Source organism: Lepus europaeus, chromosome 14, assembly GCF_033115175.1.
Source record: "Lepus europaeus isolate LE1 chromosome 14, mLepTim1.pri, whole genome shotgun sequence".
Lineage (NCBI taxonomy): Eukaryota > Metazoa > Chordata > Mammalia > Lagomorpha > Leporidae > Lepus > Lepus europaeus.
Genome location: NC_084840.1, coordinates 42,391,880 through 42,407,541, shown reverse-complemented (window position 1 = coordinate 42,407,541; position 15,662 = coordinate 42,391,880). Strand labels below are relative to the sequence as shown.

The 15,662-nt window shown below is 42.5% G+C and overlaps 1 protein-coding gene across 1 annotated transcript in view; it reads left to right on the top strand.

The window, feature by feature from the left end:
• The window catches only part of CUBN (cubilin), a 306,947-nt gene extending 295,084 nt beyond the window's left edge, over nucleotides 1–11,863 (top strand). Inside the window, exons 64-67 of the mRNA XM_062210514.1 lie at nucleotides 108–289; nucleotides 5,226–5,391; nucleotides 7,189–7,424; nucleotides 11,589–11,863. Of these exons, the coding sequence (XP_062066498.1) occupies nucleotides 108–289; nucleotides 5,226–5,391; nucleotides 7,189–7,424; nucleotides 11,589–11,696 (692 nt within the window). The 3' untranslated portion in view covers nucleotides 11,697–11,863. The remainder of the gene's footprint in view (nucleotides 1–107; nucleotides 290–5,225; nucleotides 5,392–7,188; nucleotides 7,425–11,588) is intronic.
• The last annotated feature ends 3,799 nt before the right edge of the window (nucleotides 11,864–15,662 follow it).

Below are 15,662 nucleotides of genomic sequence, written 5' to 3'. Positions count from 1 at the left end.
TTGCTCAAGTTCCTTCCAATCCAGTGGTCTTGCTGAATTCCTCCTATCAAGTTGAAAGAGCACTCAATATTTCTATGTATACTTTATGACTATTCTTTGCCTCTAAGGTTGCAACAGAGAATATACGAAGGCATTTGGCAATCTGAAGAGTCCTGGATGGCCAGATAATTATGACAACAATGCAGATTGCACTGTTATTCTGGCAGCCCCACAGAACCACACCATTTCCCTGTTTTTTCATTCATTTCGCCTTGAGGACTCAAGTGGCTGCAGACAGGATTTCTTGGAGGTAACACGCATTTGAATTCATTGAACTCGGTTGAGAGTTTTCAGCTTTTTCTCTAAGATTGCTAACCATATATGTTCCATGTATGTCTCACTAATTTATTCACTGTTTTGTCCATAAATATTTACTGAGCATTTTCTATTTCATACACTGGAATACAGTAGGAAATAAGATATACTCAGGGCCTTCGGGAGGCTCATAATAAGACAGATAGGGAACAGTCCGTTACAACAGGATGCAAGAAGGACCAGCAGAGTGCAGCACAGCCGGGGGCGTTCACCACGTATGGGGGCAGAAAAGGCTTCTCAGAGGAGATGGGAGTTCAGACCTGAAGACCCAAGGGAGGTCCCTGTGCAAGGTGCTGATTTGGGGAGGTGGATGATCACTGACTTTAGACGTGTTGTGTGTGGACATAGAAATGAAACCAAGGGGCCAGCATTGTGGTGCAGAGGGTTAAGCTGCTGCGTGTGACACCCACATCCCTCATCTGAATGCTGGTTCGAGTCCTAGCTCCTCGATTTCTGATCTAGTTCCCTGCTAATACACCTGGGAAGACAGTGGAAGATGGTACACGTGCTTGGGCCCCTGCCTAACCAAAAGACCAGGATGGAGTTCCTGCCTCCAGTCTTTGGACTGGCCCAGACCTAGCTGTTGTAGGAAAGTGAACCAGTGGATCAAAGATCTCTCTTGCGTTCTTGCTTTCTCTCTCTCTGCACCCTCAGCTCTCCTTTTCAAATGAATAAATCAATCTTTTTTTGAAGGAAGAAATGAAATTGAATGATCCTAAACAAGTCACCCAATCTTCCTGGTAGCCAGATTGGTTTGCAGCATCTTCAGCATTCTGTAAGGATAGGTGTTCCTTTGCACAAGTGTTCTGCATTGCAGAGGGCGTGTTCTGTTGCTTCTTCCACACCTGCCACAAAATAGCTCTAATTTGGGCAAAGAAGCAACTTTGTAGTTTACCCATGCCTACCCTCCACTCCCACCCCCCAAACCCATCACAAAGATGCCACCTTGCCCCTGGAGAAACAAGGCCCCCACTCTGGCTGACTGTACCTTAGGATTCCCCAGTGTTACAGTAAGAGCCCCTTCTTTGTCCTGGCAGTGCTACTGCACCTGCAAATGGCTACATAAGTGGAAGGGGATGGTTTTGTTCAGAGGAGGAACTTTCTGAGTGAGCCTTCAACTGCCATGGGCGTGATGCATGGAACTCAGCACTTAACATTCTCCCACCAAGACCCAGAGCTCACTGACATGTGTCCTTTACAGACTGTGGAAAATGCACTCGCTCTTGGGAAACAGACAGGCAGACTATGAGACTTGTCTCTAGAAAGGGGGTCGAAGATTTGCTCCTCTGTAGCTGATCTGGAGTTTTACTTCTATTTTTTTTTTTAACTCTTTGATTAAATCTTTATTCATAAACAACTGGCCAAAATGCCTTGACCTTTCTAAGACAACATACTCAAGAGTTTGTGCAACAGGCTTTTTTGTCTTCGGTAGTCCCTTCTTTTCTGACAGTTTCTCAGCACTTCTGCATCTCTTGCCCACAAAGCCTTCCTCTCTTCTTACTACCAGCAGCTTTCATTCCTGTCCTGATTTCGGTCCTGATTTGGTTTCTAGTGCTGCTGCTGTTCTGTACTCCCGAGTTTGTGACTCTTGGCCTGGGAAGAATGGTGTGCTTGGCACATGGTCTTAGCACGTGGGCTTAGCTGTGACGTGATTCCTGATGCACACCATTTTTGTTTTGAGACGCTCTCCACCACAGAATTAATACAAATCCTTTTTTAATCAGTGTCCTGAATATATAGAAGCTTATGACCTTTTTCTCTTTTTGTAAGATTTTCTTTATTTATTTGAGAGGTAGAGTTACATACACAGAGAGGGAGAGACAGAGAGAGAGGTCTTCCCTGCACTTGTTCACTCCCCAGATGGCTGCAATGGCCAAAGCTGTGCTGATCTGAAACCAGGAGCCAGGAGCTTCTTCCAGGTCTCCCACACAGGGGCAGGGACCCAAGTGCTTGGGCCATCTTCCACTGCTTTCCCAGGCCTTAGAAGAGAGCTGGATTAGAAGAGGAACAGCTAAGACTAGAATTGGTGTCCACATGAGATGCTGGCGCCACAAGCAGAGGATTGAGTTATTGTGCCACAGTGCTGGCCCCAGTTCTTGACTTTTTTCGTGGGGAGTACTTGCCATGACAGGAAACCCAGAGGAGACAGCATGGGGTCTTCAAAAAGTTCATGGAAGATGCATATTAGGAAAATACTATGCATGGATCTCAAATTTTTTGGCACCAAAATAAACTTGTCTTTTTATTTCCATTTTTCCACTAAATTTTTTTAAGTTTATTTATTTATTTATTTGACAGGTAGAGTTACAGACAGTGAGAGAGAGAGACAGAGTGAAAGGTCTTCCTTCCATTGGTTCACTTCCCAAATGGCCGCTACGGCCAGCACTGCGCTGCTCCAAAGCCAGGAGCCAGGTGTTTCCTCCTGGTCTCCCATGCGGGTGCAGGGCCAAAGCACTTGGGCCATCCTGCACTGCCTTCCCGGGCCACAACAGAGAGCTGGACTGGAAGAGGAGCAACCGGGACTAGAACTGGCACCCACATGGGATGCTGGTGCCGCAGATGGAGGATTAACCTAGTGTGCCACAGCACCAGCCCCATTTTCCCACTAAATTTTTTAAAGATAAATATATCCAGTTATTTACATGAAGTATGAGGCAAAAATGAGAGGAGTGGGATATGGAAAAGAGATAGGATAATCCTATGAGGTCAAAGTCACAGTGCAAAGGCAGTGGGGGAAGTAGATCTCAATTTTGATTCCACGTCCTTGTCATGCATAAAGAGAAGAATTCTTAATGCTGGCATATAAAAAATAAATCTTACTAGGGAGATGAGAAAGCAAACACATGCACATGCACATGCACACACACACACATATACACTCATACACGTGAGCATAGGTGGGAAGTGGGCCAGGATGAGAGAAGGCATGAGAGGAAAGTGGAGAGAGAGGGCACCTCAGCGCTTCCTGCAGCCCCGGTCAGCAGAGAGGGGACAGAGCGTTTCCCAACTGCCGGCCTCTTTGATGAGTTCAGAAGGCAGTGGCTCTTTACCCAGATCCCAGGTGAAGGGAGGTGGGACGGACAAGTAGGCGAACACATGAGAGATGATGTCCAGCTCAGCCTACCTAGCTATCTACCTGCCTTAGCCCACATCACAACCCGTCTCCATTCTTGGCCTGCCTGAGGAGACCGTTGTTGACAGGAGTTAATGTTTATCATTTGCCTGCTGCATGGTGGGAAGGAAAGAGTGGCCCTCCAGCCCTGGGGGGTGAGAAAAAACTCCTGCCCTGGCCTGGCTGACCTTCCGTCCTTAGAAGGGATCTGAATGTTCCCATCCAGTAAGCACAGACAGGAACCTGCAGCCGAGGCCTGGGAAGTGTAGCGGCGCTTGGGTCTCCGAAAAGGTTCCTGGGCAGGTTCTGAGCAGCCACCCTGGGAAGCCCAAGCACATCAGCAGTGGTGGGAATGGAGCTCTCTTCTCCAGGATTCTGATTGTGTCACCAGCAGCAAAGGCCACTCTCCAGGCCACACTGCGAAGTCAGCCGTGTCCTTGGTACCTTCGCCTCCCCTTTCAGGGTCCTCTGATGGCCCAGCGAGGCCTGCTGCTCTCAGCTGCCGCTGTCCTCCCGTGAAGAGAGAAGTGAATGTGAGAAGTTACTAGCAACTCCAGTGGGAAGTAATAGCTCACTCCTCCTTTCAGAGCCACAGCCTTGAAAGAGGACCCTGAGGGAAAGAGACCCCAGGTCAAGAGTGACATGATGGCAGGTCAGGCCTGTAGCATTCTGAAATCTGATAGCTGGCTACTCTGTGCAGGCCAAGGCCACTTTGCTTAAACATTTAATGGAGTGCTCAAGAAAACACCCGAACAGCATTATTCTCTTCCATTGGCTCCTACACAAGCCTGGGAGGAATTTCTCCCTATCAGCCCAGCAGGAGTGGCCATTGCACTTCTGGAGAAATCTGTGACTTCAAGCCAGCAATTAACCTGATTTTAAGAGAATGGAGGAACATCCAAGCTTTTTAATAACTGCAGCAATCCAGTCAGATTTATATGATGTTGAGCCGTTTCCAAGTGCACAAGTGCATGTGCACCACTTCCATAAAATGTCTTGAGTGTCCTCTTGGGAACAGGGCCCCTCGTGATGGCACCACAGGAGCCGTGGGGGAGGAAAGAGAGTGACTGCACTTGCAGGGTCCCCAGTCTCCCTCTCACAGCTTCATCTCCTGTTTTGTTGTCTACTCTAAGCCCTGAGTGTAAAGAAAAAGTGACACCACTTCAGAATGTGTTTTTAAAATAATTTAACAACAGGTAGAAATATTAGAGATCCATTGAGTTGCGTCCTTTTTTCCCCTACAGTCATTCCTTTTGTTCTGAACTTTATATCATATTTCATACATTGTATTTTTTTCCATAGCACCTTCAGAGCCAACTGTTTTACAGTGGGCCAAAAACACACACACATACACACACAGTACAGTTATAAAGCATGATAAAAGTAGAGTAAGCAATATTATTCCCTACCCCTTTTAAAAATTCACTTTAACTACATTCTTCAAAATGTTTTTCCCAAACCAAAGGCCACAAGATCATAGCACCAACTAGCATTTTAAGCATGCCCTCTATTGGTCCTTCTGAATCCAAACACAAATTGTTTTCTCATCTACAAATTGAGAATTTCTCCACTTTGCAAATGAAGGTGATTTCTGCATGTATTTTCAGAAAACTCTTCCTTGTTAAATAAAAGATAAGGCTTTTCCCAGAAAAAAGAAAAAGTTGACATTTACATTGTCTCATATACCTTAATGTATAACAGTGACCCTTGGAGAAGAAAGTGTCATACAAGTATAATAATGACTGTCTTACATTTAAAGGTGAGAGATGGACGCAGTGACAGTTCACCATTACTTGGCAAGTACTGTGGAACTCTGCTGCCCAGCCCTGTCTTCTCTCAGAATAACCAACTCTACCTGCGATTTAAGAGCAACAGTGCAGTTTCTAGTCAAGGATATGAAATCACCTGGACCTCCTCACCCACTGGTAAGACAGCTGCTCCGTTGTAATGGAAAGCACTGTAAGTGGGGAAAACATAAGGAGCCTCATAGAAAAAGACACCAAGGTACCTTATCGTGTTAGTTATCTGTACTTGATTATTTTCTGTTAAAAACAGATTTTTGACAATGAAATTATTCTTTAAACGTCTACATTTATTCATTATTTCTCTAACAAATATATTCACATATACAGCATATCTAAGGTATATAGATTTTTTTGAATCCCTTATAGATTTTTGTCCAACGTGACTATTGGGTTGGTCATTAAGGTAGTTCTCTGGGAGTGTAAAGATGGAAGTTTACCAGAAAGCTGAACAGCAAGTGAATTCTTGGGACTTAATGAACAGCTCTGCTCCTTGTAGTCCCCGTCATCTCATGGCAGTCCTGGAGCTGAATTCCTTCTTCAGGGTAGAAGCTGCTTGCATTTTTTATTGGTTCTGTAGCAAGGAACTGAAGAGAAATGTAAGTCATATCAATATGTTTAACTCAAGAGAGGAAGAATCCCTTTCTGAAATGTCTCAAAATGTGTCAATACTTTTAAAGTAAAAAAATGATTTTTTTTAAAAAACCACCCATTTTCAATATATTAAAACATAAGAAAGTGATCCTGATGAAATCTTGGCCCCTAAAGGAAGCTTAAGGACGATGTCCAATGCTTTATTTCACAGATGTGAGAATAGAATACCAAGATTACAAAACTGCCCCAGAAAGGCTTCCATAGCCTTGGCAACTCATGACGACAGCCTAGGATGGTTACTGGCGCCATAAACTAGAGTGTCAATTTGTTGGGTCAACAACAGGAGCCACTGTGCACTTGCTCCTCATGTGGGATCTCTGTCCTTAATGTGCTGTACATTGTGATTTAATGCTATAACTAGTACTCAAACAGTATGTTTCACTTTGTGTTTCTATGTGGGTGCAAACTGTTGAAATCTTTATACTAAATTGATCTTCTGTATATAAAGAGAATTGAAAATGAATCTTGATGCAAATGGAAGGGGAGAGGGAGCGGGAGGGGGGAGGGTTGCGGGTGGGAGGGAAGTTATGGGGGGGGTAGCCATTGTAATCCATAAGCTGTACACTGGAAATTTATATTCATTAAATAAAAGTTAAAAAAAAAAAAAAACTGCCCCAGAGGCACAGCCAGACTGTACTGGAGATAGGTCTAGGCCTCCACATTCAGGTGCCCACCGTAGGTGCATCTTAGTTGTTATACCAGGCAGCTTCTGGATCCCCACGGATATGTGCTCTTAATAACTATGACTTTTGTGTACAAATGAACAGGTCAAAGAAATTGACCTCAAGACCTAAGGAGCTTTGCCTTTGGTATAACCATCTTGGAACTGGTGGTTCTTTGGCTGCTAAAGACATTTTTATTATAAAGTCAATTAGTTCCCAAGCTTACCATAACACACTCTCTTAGGTCTAAGCCAACAATTTTAATCTTCCTGCAACGTTATTATCATCCACTCAGTGTTACAGAGAACTCTGTACTATCAAAAGCACAGACAGCAACTCTACTGTCTCCTGCAGTTACCTGACCACACTCTCTGTTTTTTCCATCCACCATTTTCAAAGAATGGTTCTGAAGGAAGATGTCCATTGATCACCAAATGCTGGGGAAAGAATATGTGCTAGGGGCAGGTAGTGGTTAGCAGGAGCGATATAGCCCAAAAAAAGAAACAGGAACAGAGGTTTCCGCCTGGCCAGCTGTTGCAGAGCCTCAGCGCCTTAAGAGGACACCACGAGTCTGATTGCCTCTCATGCCATTCTTCCCTCGTAGGCTGTGGTGGGACTCTGTATGGGGACAGGGGCACCTTCACCAGCCCTGGCTATCCCGGCACATATCCAAACAACACTCACTGCGAGTGGACCCTCATTGCTCCTGCCAGTAGGCTCGTCACCGTCAGCTTCTACTTTATCAACATTGATGACCCTGGAGACTGCCTCCAGAACTACCTCATACTCTACAACGGGCCGAACGCCAACTCACCGTCCTATGGACCTTATTGTGGAGCAGTGAGTACAACAAACACTTGCGAGTTCTCACTGGTTGTTCTAAAACTACTAGAGTAACTTAGTATAGACTTTGAAAAGTAGATACATGCCAGTAGGAAGCACAACTCAACAAATTTCAGTTTTCTGTCTGTGCTATTTAGGGGATACGAGTGCCATCTGGTGGTCATTGCATTAAATAACTCTTGATGTTACCAAATGAGAATGCCTAAGAATCACCCATGCAGCCACTTGACATTGCACAGGTCCAGTTCCCACCCAAAGCTACTGAATCAGAATTTCGGGTGGGGCAGGGAGGGTGGGGTAGGAAAGAACATGCTGTTTTTTCAAAGCTCCCTATGTGAGTTCAATGCATGATCCAGGGTGGAACACTCAGGGTTTTTGTTTGTTCTGGTTTTTATTACTCTATTTAATTTTTTTATTAACATGCAATGCTTGTACAGTTATATGGGGTACTGTGAAATATTTTAAAACATCTACAGCATAAACAATCAAACCAGTTTACCAGCCTTTAATACCCATGTGTTTTTCTCCATAAATAGAATAGAACCAGAGAAAATGTGGACACTCAGATCCATTTCATATACTAGTTGCTTAAAATGGCAGGAATTGCTTGAAAAAATGGTGACTAGTGGTTTGATTGTTTTTGTAAAGCTCTGATGTGACAGATCACCTCTAAATGTCAAGCTGGAATCTGACATGGATGCAGTACTGCAGGCATCTGCCCTATCTCCTCATTATTTGTGGAAGTAGCTGCTTGAGAGCTGTCAAGTGAGGGAAATGTGGCTGGGGAGAGGCAATTTGTTTCTCATTGTCCTGCTCTTTCTCTAGTTAGTAAAGGCTTTCTAATCAAAGAATTAGAGAAATCTAGAGAGTTTTAAAAACATAATTATTTATAAAATTAATAAATGTTATTTTCAGAAATATCAAAAATATTTTTTTGTAAAATACTGAGAATTTTCCTATACTCACACAACTAGATATGTGCACTTTTTTAAAAAAATATTTATTTTATTTATTTGAAAGGCAGAGTTACAGAGAAAGGTTTAGACAGAGAGAGGTCTTCCATCTGCTGGCTCACTCCCCAGATGACCGCAAGGGGCATAGCTGTGCTGACCTGAAACCAGGAGCTTCTTCTGGGCCTCCCACATGGGTGCAGGGGCCCAAGGACTTGGGCCATCCTCTACTGCTATCCCAGGCCATAGCAGAGAGCTGGATCAGAAGAGGAGCAGCCAGGACCAGAACCGGCACCCATATAGGATGCCGGCGCTTCAGGCCGGGGCTTTAACCTGCTGTGCCACAGTGCCGGTCCCTAGATATGTACACTTTTAAAATTATGTATTTATTTGAAAGGGTTACAGAGAGAGAGGCAGAGACAGAGAGAGAGAAATCTTCTATCCACTGGTTCATGACCTAGATGGTTGCAATGGCTGGGGCTGAGCCAGGCTGAAGCCAGGAACCAGGAGCTTCTTCCTGGTCTCCCACATGGGCAGTAGGGGCCCAAACACTTGAGCCATCTTTCACTGCTTTTCTCAGGCACATTAGCAGGGAGCTGGATAAGAAGTAGAGCAGCTGGGACACAAACAAGTGCCCATATGGGATGCCAGCACTGCATGCAGCAGCTTTACCCACTACACCACAGTGCTGGCCCCAATATGCCCATTTTTTAAGCTTTTGGTGTTTACGGTTTCTCCAAATGTTACATTTGCTCTTACAAATGTGGATATATAGTCCATGTGTAATTTTTTTCTTGAAGATACCACTGATTAACATTTCATAAATGGTAAAAATAAACATAAAACATGAACATAAAAACTGTAAAACATAAATACACAACCCAAAATTAGTTTATATGCAAGCATTGGTGGAAAAACTCCTCATATTACTGGTGGAGATACAAACCCAAGGTGATTTGAAGATACTCTATGTTCTGGATAAAATAAATGTCATTGTGCTCAGAGAAATCCTGTATCACTCACAGCTATAGAGTCTGGACATCTAGACAATGAAAGAATAGCAGGAAAACAAGGAGAAGCAAAGCAGTATAAAACTTCCATTAATTCCATATTAGTTGGTCAATGTGTAATAAGGATTTAAAATTTGGGAGCAGATTAAAATGGAAATCAAAAGTTCACAGTAATAAAAATGTCACATATCTTCATAGATATGTTAGGAGTAAAAAACTCCTGCATTCATTTTAATAACTTACTGTTTTGGAAATAAACAAGTCGGTGTTTTGATGTCTTGGGTGAGTCTGAGGCATTGCAGCCCAGTGATGTCAGCCTGACATGAGCAGGACTTTTTGTCTGTTTTGCTCATTTTTTTTATAACCCTAGTGTTAAAAGTAACTGCCACATGAGAGAATCTTGATCAATAGCTGTCAAATGATTGATTAGTGAGAGGAAACATTAAGGAATGAGACCTATCTGTCCCCCCTCTTATACACACACTTGCTTTTAACAAATTTTTAACTTAGTATTTTATTATTATTTCTTGAGGTAACATATTTTTAATTTATATGATTGTCAAAGGTTTAATGGCTCTACTAAATAAAGAGTGTAACAAACAAAAAAGGAGAAAGACCATTGTTCAGCAAGGAAAAATAAGTAAGGGCTACACAATAATCGAATGAAAAGATGTTCAAATTCACTCAAGAGATATTGATTGATTGATTTAAGGATTTATTTATTTGTTTGAAAGGCAGAGTCATAGAATGGTAGAGGCAGAGAAACAGAGGTCTTCCATCCGCTGGTTCACTCCCCAAATGGCTGCAACAGTCAGCTGGGCCAATCCAAAGCCAGGAGCCAGGAGCTTCTTCCTGGTCTCCCACATGGGTGCAGGGGCTCAAGGACTTGGGCCATCCTCAACTGCTTTACCAGGCCATAGCAGAGAGCTGGATCAGATTGGAGCAGTTGGGACTTGGACCAATGCCCACATGGGATGCTGGCACTGCACACAGTGGCTTTACTTGCTACCCCACATCGCCAGCCCCACATAATTTTTAAATAGTCACAAAGTCATTAAAGCTAGAGTAGTATATGATCCCTATCAATTTGTTTGACTAAGACTTAAAATTTTTGACAATACAAAAGATTGCAACAAAACTGATAAACATGGGCATTTCTTTTTTCTTTTTTTTCCTTTAATTTTAGCTTAAATGTATAAGGGGGAACATATGGGTATTTATCTTTTCTGTGTCTGGCTTATTTCATTCAACATGATGTCCTCTAGTTCTAACCGTTTTGCTGTGAAAATAAAATTGTATTCAGGTATATTTCACATACCACACAATTCACTCAAATTGTACAATTTAATGGACTTTAATAATTTCAGAGATTTGTGTACCCATCACCACCACAACCAGTTGTAGAACATCGTTATTCCCATAAGCAGTCATTTCCCATTTCCCCTCAACTCCACACACCCAGCAATACTCTTTCCTAAGGGATCCACATTAATTCCTGGCAAAGTTATCCTAGAAATATGAGGGTACTTCAAAAATTTCTTGGAAAAGGGAATTAAGAGAGATGGTTAGGGGCAGGCATTTGGCGCTGCAATTAAGACAACGCACAGGATGCCTGCAGTCCATGTAGCAGTGCCTGGGTTCAAGTCCCAGCTCCATTCCTTATTCCAGCCTCTTGATAATGCATACCCTGGGAAGCAGCAGGTGATGATTCAAATAGTTGGGTCCCCATCACACATCTGGGAGACCTGGACTGTGTTCCGGGGTCCTGGCTTGGAATCCAGTCCAGTCCTGGCCGTTGTAGGCATTTGGGGAGTGAAGCAGCAGCTGGGAGTGCACTCCCCTGCTTTCACTCTCTCTTAGGCGTCTCACTCTAATTTCTCTGTCCTTCAAACAGTTAATTTTGTAAAAGATAAATGTATTTTGGTGCAAAACTTTGAAATCCATGCATGTGAGTGGTCTTTAAAAAGCTCATGGAAAATAGGTATTATGAGAAAAGGATGCATAGATTTCAAAAATTTTTATACCAGAAGCTTACCTTTTAAATCAGTTTTTCTCTGAACTTTGTGAAGTTTCCTCAGTGGTACAGGTTCACTGTAAATTTTCTTTATATAGTACTGTTTTTTTTTACTAGGTTCATATTTCTAGAAAAGCATTCAAATTTGTGAAAAATAAAATTTGTTAACTTTTTTATTCAACTTTAGGACACCAGCATAGCACCCTTTGTAGCTTCCTCAAATCGGGTCTTCATCAAATTCCATGCTGCATATGCAAAGCAACCTTCTGCTTTCCGGCTCACTTGGGACAGCTGAGGGAGCGAAGCCATGTGTGTGCTCCACTGCGGGTCCATGAGGCATCACCGGACAGAACGCTGCCATCCTGGCGCACGACCCCTGCCCGTGCCATGGAGAACTTTGTAGTTCTTACTGAAATGTGCATACAATCAGCATTTGTGCATTTGTTTTTTGACTGTGAAATATAGCTGCTTTATTCTTGACTGTGCATGTTATTCTTATTTCTGATATTTTGGGCTGAGAAGTTTAAAATACTTTTAAGAGTTGGAAATAATTAGAAATTATTGGAAATAAGAGTTGGAGGTTGGGGGGGGGAGCCACAACAATACAAAAGTTGCACTTTGTAAATTCACATTTATGAAATAAAAAATTAAAAAAAGGAAATAATTATGACATGTGATGTAAAACTTTACATTTACATTTACAGTAACTTTAAAAGTTACTGACAAAATAGAAGTATGATTTTCACTGTGGATGCCCGATTGGGGGTAAGAAATGTTGAATTGTACACATGCTGCATTAGCTTTTAAGTCATTAATACTTAGTCTTTCACTATGGTATCTATATAAATTTTCAAGTTGAATTTTGGTAAAGTATGTGTGTATATATATAAAATATATGTGTATATATATAAATATATACACATATTTTTATACTTATGTATTATATATATATATATATATATATATATATATAAATCCTCCAGGTGTGAACAAAGCTTCTGAATCAAGTTTCCTGTGTTTGAGATGTTTGGTTAAGTACTCATTTAACCATCTGTAAAATGAGATCATTTTACTTTTCCCATCGAGTTGCTAGGATTAAATAGGTTTCTGCGAGGGAAGCATTCAGAACAACATTTGGTACAAATGAAGTAATCAATATATGTTCGCATCTGTGTCTGTCAGAGGTAGTATGACTGCAAGTCCCAGCAGACAAACATGCTTGCCTAGTCTCATCCACACACTCTTCCAAGGTCGCACCAAGTCTAACCTATCTTCACCTAAGGGATCTGAACTCGAGGATCTTGCCTTGGCTACAGAAACCTTAATTGCTGACCTTGGAATTCTCTCCCATTTGCCTGGGGCTTCTGCTTTTCCCCCACATTGAGCCTTTCTCATTTACTCTCAGGCCCCTGGATGTCCCTTGTGGGTGAATCTCTGAGTGTTTTCTCTCTTGTAGGTTCCTTTGGCTTTGTTTCTCACCTAAGCTTCAGACCCCTCATTTCCAACTGCCTGCTACATAGGACCACACAAATGTGCTAACTACTCCCATTCAACATAGCCAGTGCCAAATTCTCTCCCTCTGTCTTTGGCTTCTTACTTCTTTGCCCAAGAAAATCAGCTCTGTCCCTGCTTCACTGCACATGCGTGTGTGTACTGCACGTGTGTGTGTGTGTGTGTGAGAGAGAGAGAGAGAGAGAGTTTGTATGTGTGTAACTGGAATCATAACCCCACCTTCGATCCTGGCTTTGATACTTCCCTCTGCTACACCCCAGCATTTTATGGCTGATTGCTGCCATGCCTCCCTCCCTTTCATTACCACTCTGACTGTCCTAGAGAAATTCCTTATTCCTGATCTCCTAAGCTACTCCAGGCCTTCCAAACTAAACCCTTCTCTACTTCTGTCTGTCATTTACACTACTAGAAAGTTTATTTCTATACTGGCTCCTGGCTTCAGATTGGCACAGCTCCAGCCGTTGTGGCCATTTGGGGGGTGAACCAACAGATGGAAGACTTTGCTGTCTCTCATTCTGCCTCTCCTCTCTCTCTGTGAACTCTTTCAAATAAATAAATAAAATATATTTTTTTAAAAAAAGTATATTTCTATAAAGCACAGCTCTTATTCTTTCAATTTTCTGTTCAAAAGCCTCTATTAGCTCTCTACTATTTATATGAAAATAATTCAAAATCTCTAGCCTTGTCTGAAAGGTCTTCCAACTTTGTAGCTTGATAAGGCTTTTTCTTCCTCTTATTTATTTATTTATTTGAGAGGCAGAGTTACAGCGAGAGGGAGAGACAAAGAGTTATCCCATCCACTGGTTCACTTCCCAAATGGCTTCAACAGCCGGAGCTGGAGCTTCTTCTGGGTCTCCCATGTGCGTGCAGAAACCCAAGGACTTGGTCCATCTTCTACTGCTTTCCCAGGCCATTAGCAGAGAGCTGGATCAGAAGAGGAACAGCCGGAACATGAACTGGCACTAACATGGGATGCCGGTCCTGCAGGCAGAGGCTTAGTCTACTACACCAAGCATTGGCCCCGGCATTTAAAATTTTATTAATATTGGGGCTGGTGCTGTGGTGTAGCAGGTAAAGCCACCGCCTGTAGTGCCAGCATCCCATATGGGCACCAGTTCGAGACCTGGCTGCTCTACTTCCAATCCAGCTCTCTGCTATGGCATGGAAAAGCAGTAGAAGATGGACCAAGTCCTTGGGCCCCTGCACCCGCGTGGGATACCAGGAAGAAGCTCCTGGCTCCTGGTTTCACAGCTCCAGCCAAAGCGGCCAATTGGGCTGGAGCGGCAAATTGGGGAGTGAACCAGCAGATGGAAAACCTTTCTCTCTCTGTGCCTCTCCTTCTCTCTCTGTGTAACTCTGACTTCCAAATAAATAAATAAATCTTTAAAAAAATTTATTAATGCTTTCTTTGTGGCCAAATTCCTGGCTGAGTTTTATAAAATAAACATGTAATAATTACAAATTTTTTTCTGCTCCAGATAGCTGCTCCAGATAGTCTAAGACACTAGCAAATCTCCATGACTTTGCTTATTATTATTATTATTATCATTATTATACTCTGGTTTCTCTTCAGATCGTATAAATCATTTTGCCTTCTTCTTCTTCTTCTTCTTCTTCTTATTATTATTATTATTATTATTATTCTCAATCACAGCTTTTACCTCTTTAGGAGAAACTGAAATAACTCAATGTAACTTCATTCAAATCAATGTCTCAGTTATCTAATCACTTATTCTTAATATATTTAGTTGTATTGTCACTTGGTAAATTTCTATGTAAAATATATCTCCTTTGAAATTTGTACTTTCTGCCCCTTCACAAATGTTCCACAGTAGCCTTCCCTGGAAAGTGTAAGACTTACTAAGGCTTTCTCTCTTACTGTAGCCTCTCATCCACTCCAGAGGAGAACTGCACGTGCCCAGAACAGCCCCTCGGTCACTCCTCGTGCTGGGCCTTTTCTCCTACGCTTCTCTTTGTGGCGGATGTTTCACCTCTTCTTTCAAATACCATATCCATTGTCTGTGGTTCAGCTCAAAGCTCTTCCCTGCACACAGCTTGCTAAATTCCATCTGGTATCTTCATAGCAATGGTTGTAAGCTGGGAAGATTTCTGTCACTTTTAAAAATCATACTTAATAGTTGTATGCACATAATCTCTCCCTATTAGACCGTGAGTTCTTTGAAGACCCAGTTCCTCAGTATCCCCCACAATGGTTAAATTCCTGCTGGACTGATAAACCCCCATTGTAAGCCTGCTCTGTCACCCCTACCGCCGCCAAATGCAGACAGATCACAAGGGGGACGTGGGTGAATACTAACCGTGAAGGCCAGAAGGTGGCTTGTGAGAGATGGGACTACATTGTGCTTTCTGAGCCTCGGGTGGCCAGAGCAGTAGACAGACACCAAGGATAATAAGGTCATGTCCAGGGAGCAGGAGACCTTGGCTCTAAGCAGTAGCCTCCAGAATCCGTGAAGGCCTCAGAGACCCATTTGTTCTTAGATATTACTAAACTAAATAATATGCTCACCACTGCTAGTTAACGCTACATATTTTTAAGATTTCTTTTCTTTTTTTTTTTTTTTTTTTTTTTTTTTTGCTCTCAAAGTAAAATATTTCTTATATTTGAAAGATAGAGTTACAGAGAAAGGTAGAGACACACACACACAGAGAGAGAGAGAGGTCTTCCACCACTGGTTCACTTCCCAAAGGCCTCAACAGCTAGAGCTAAGATGATCTGAAGCTAGGAGCC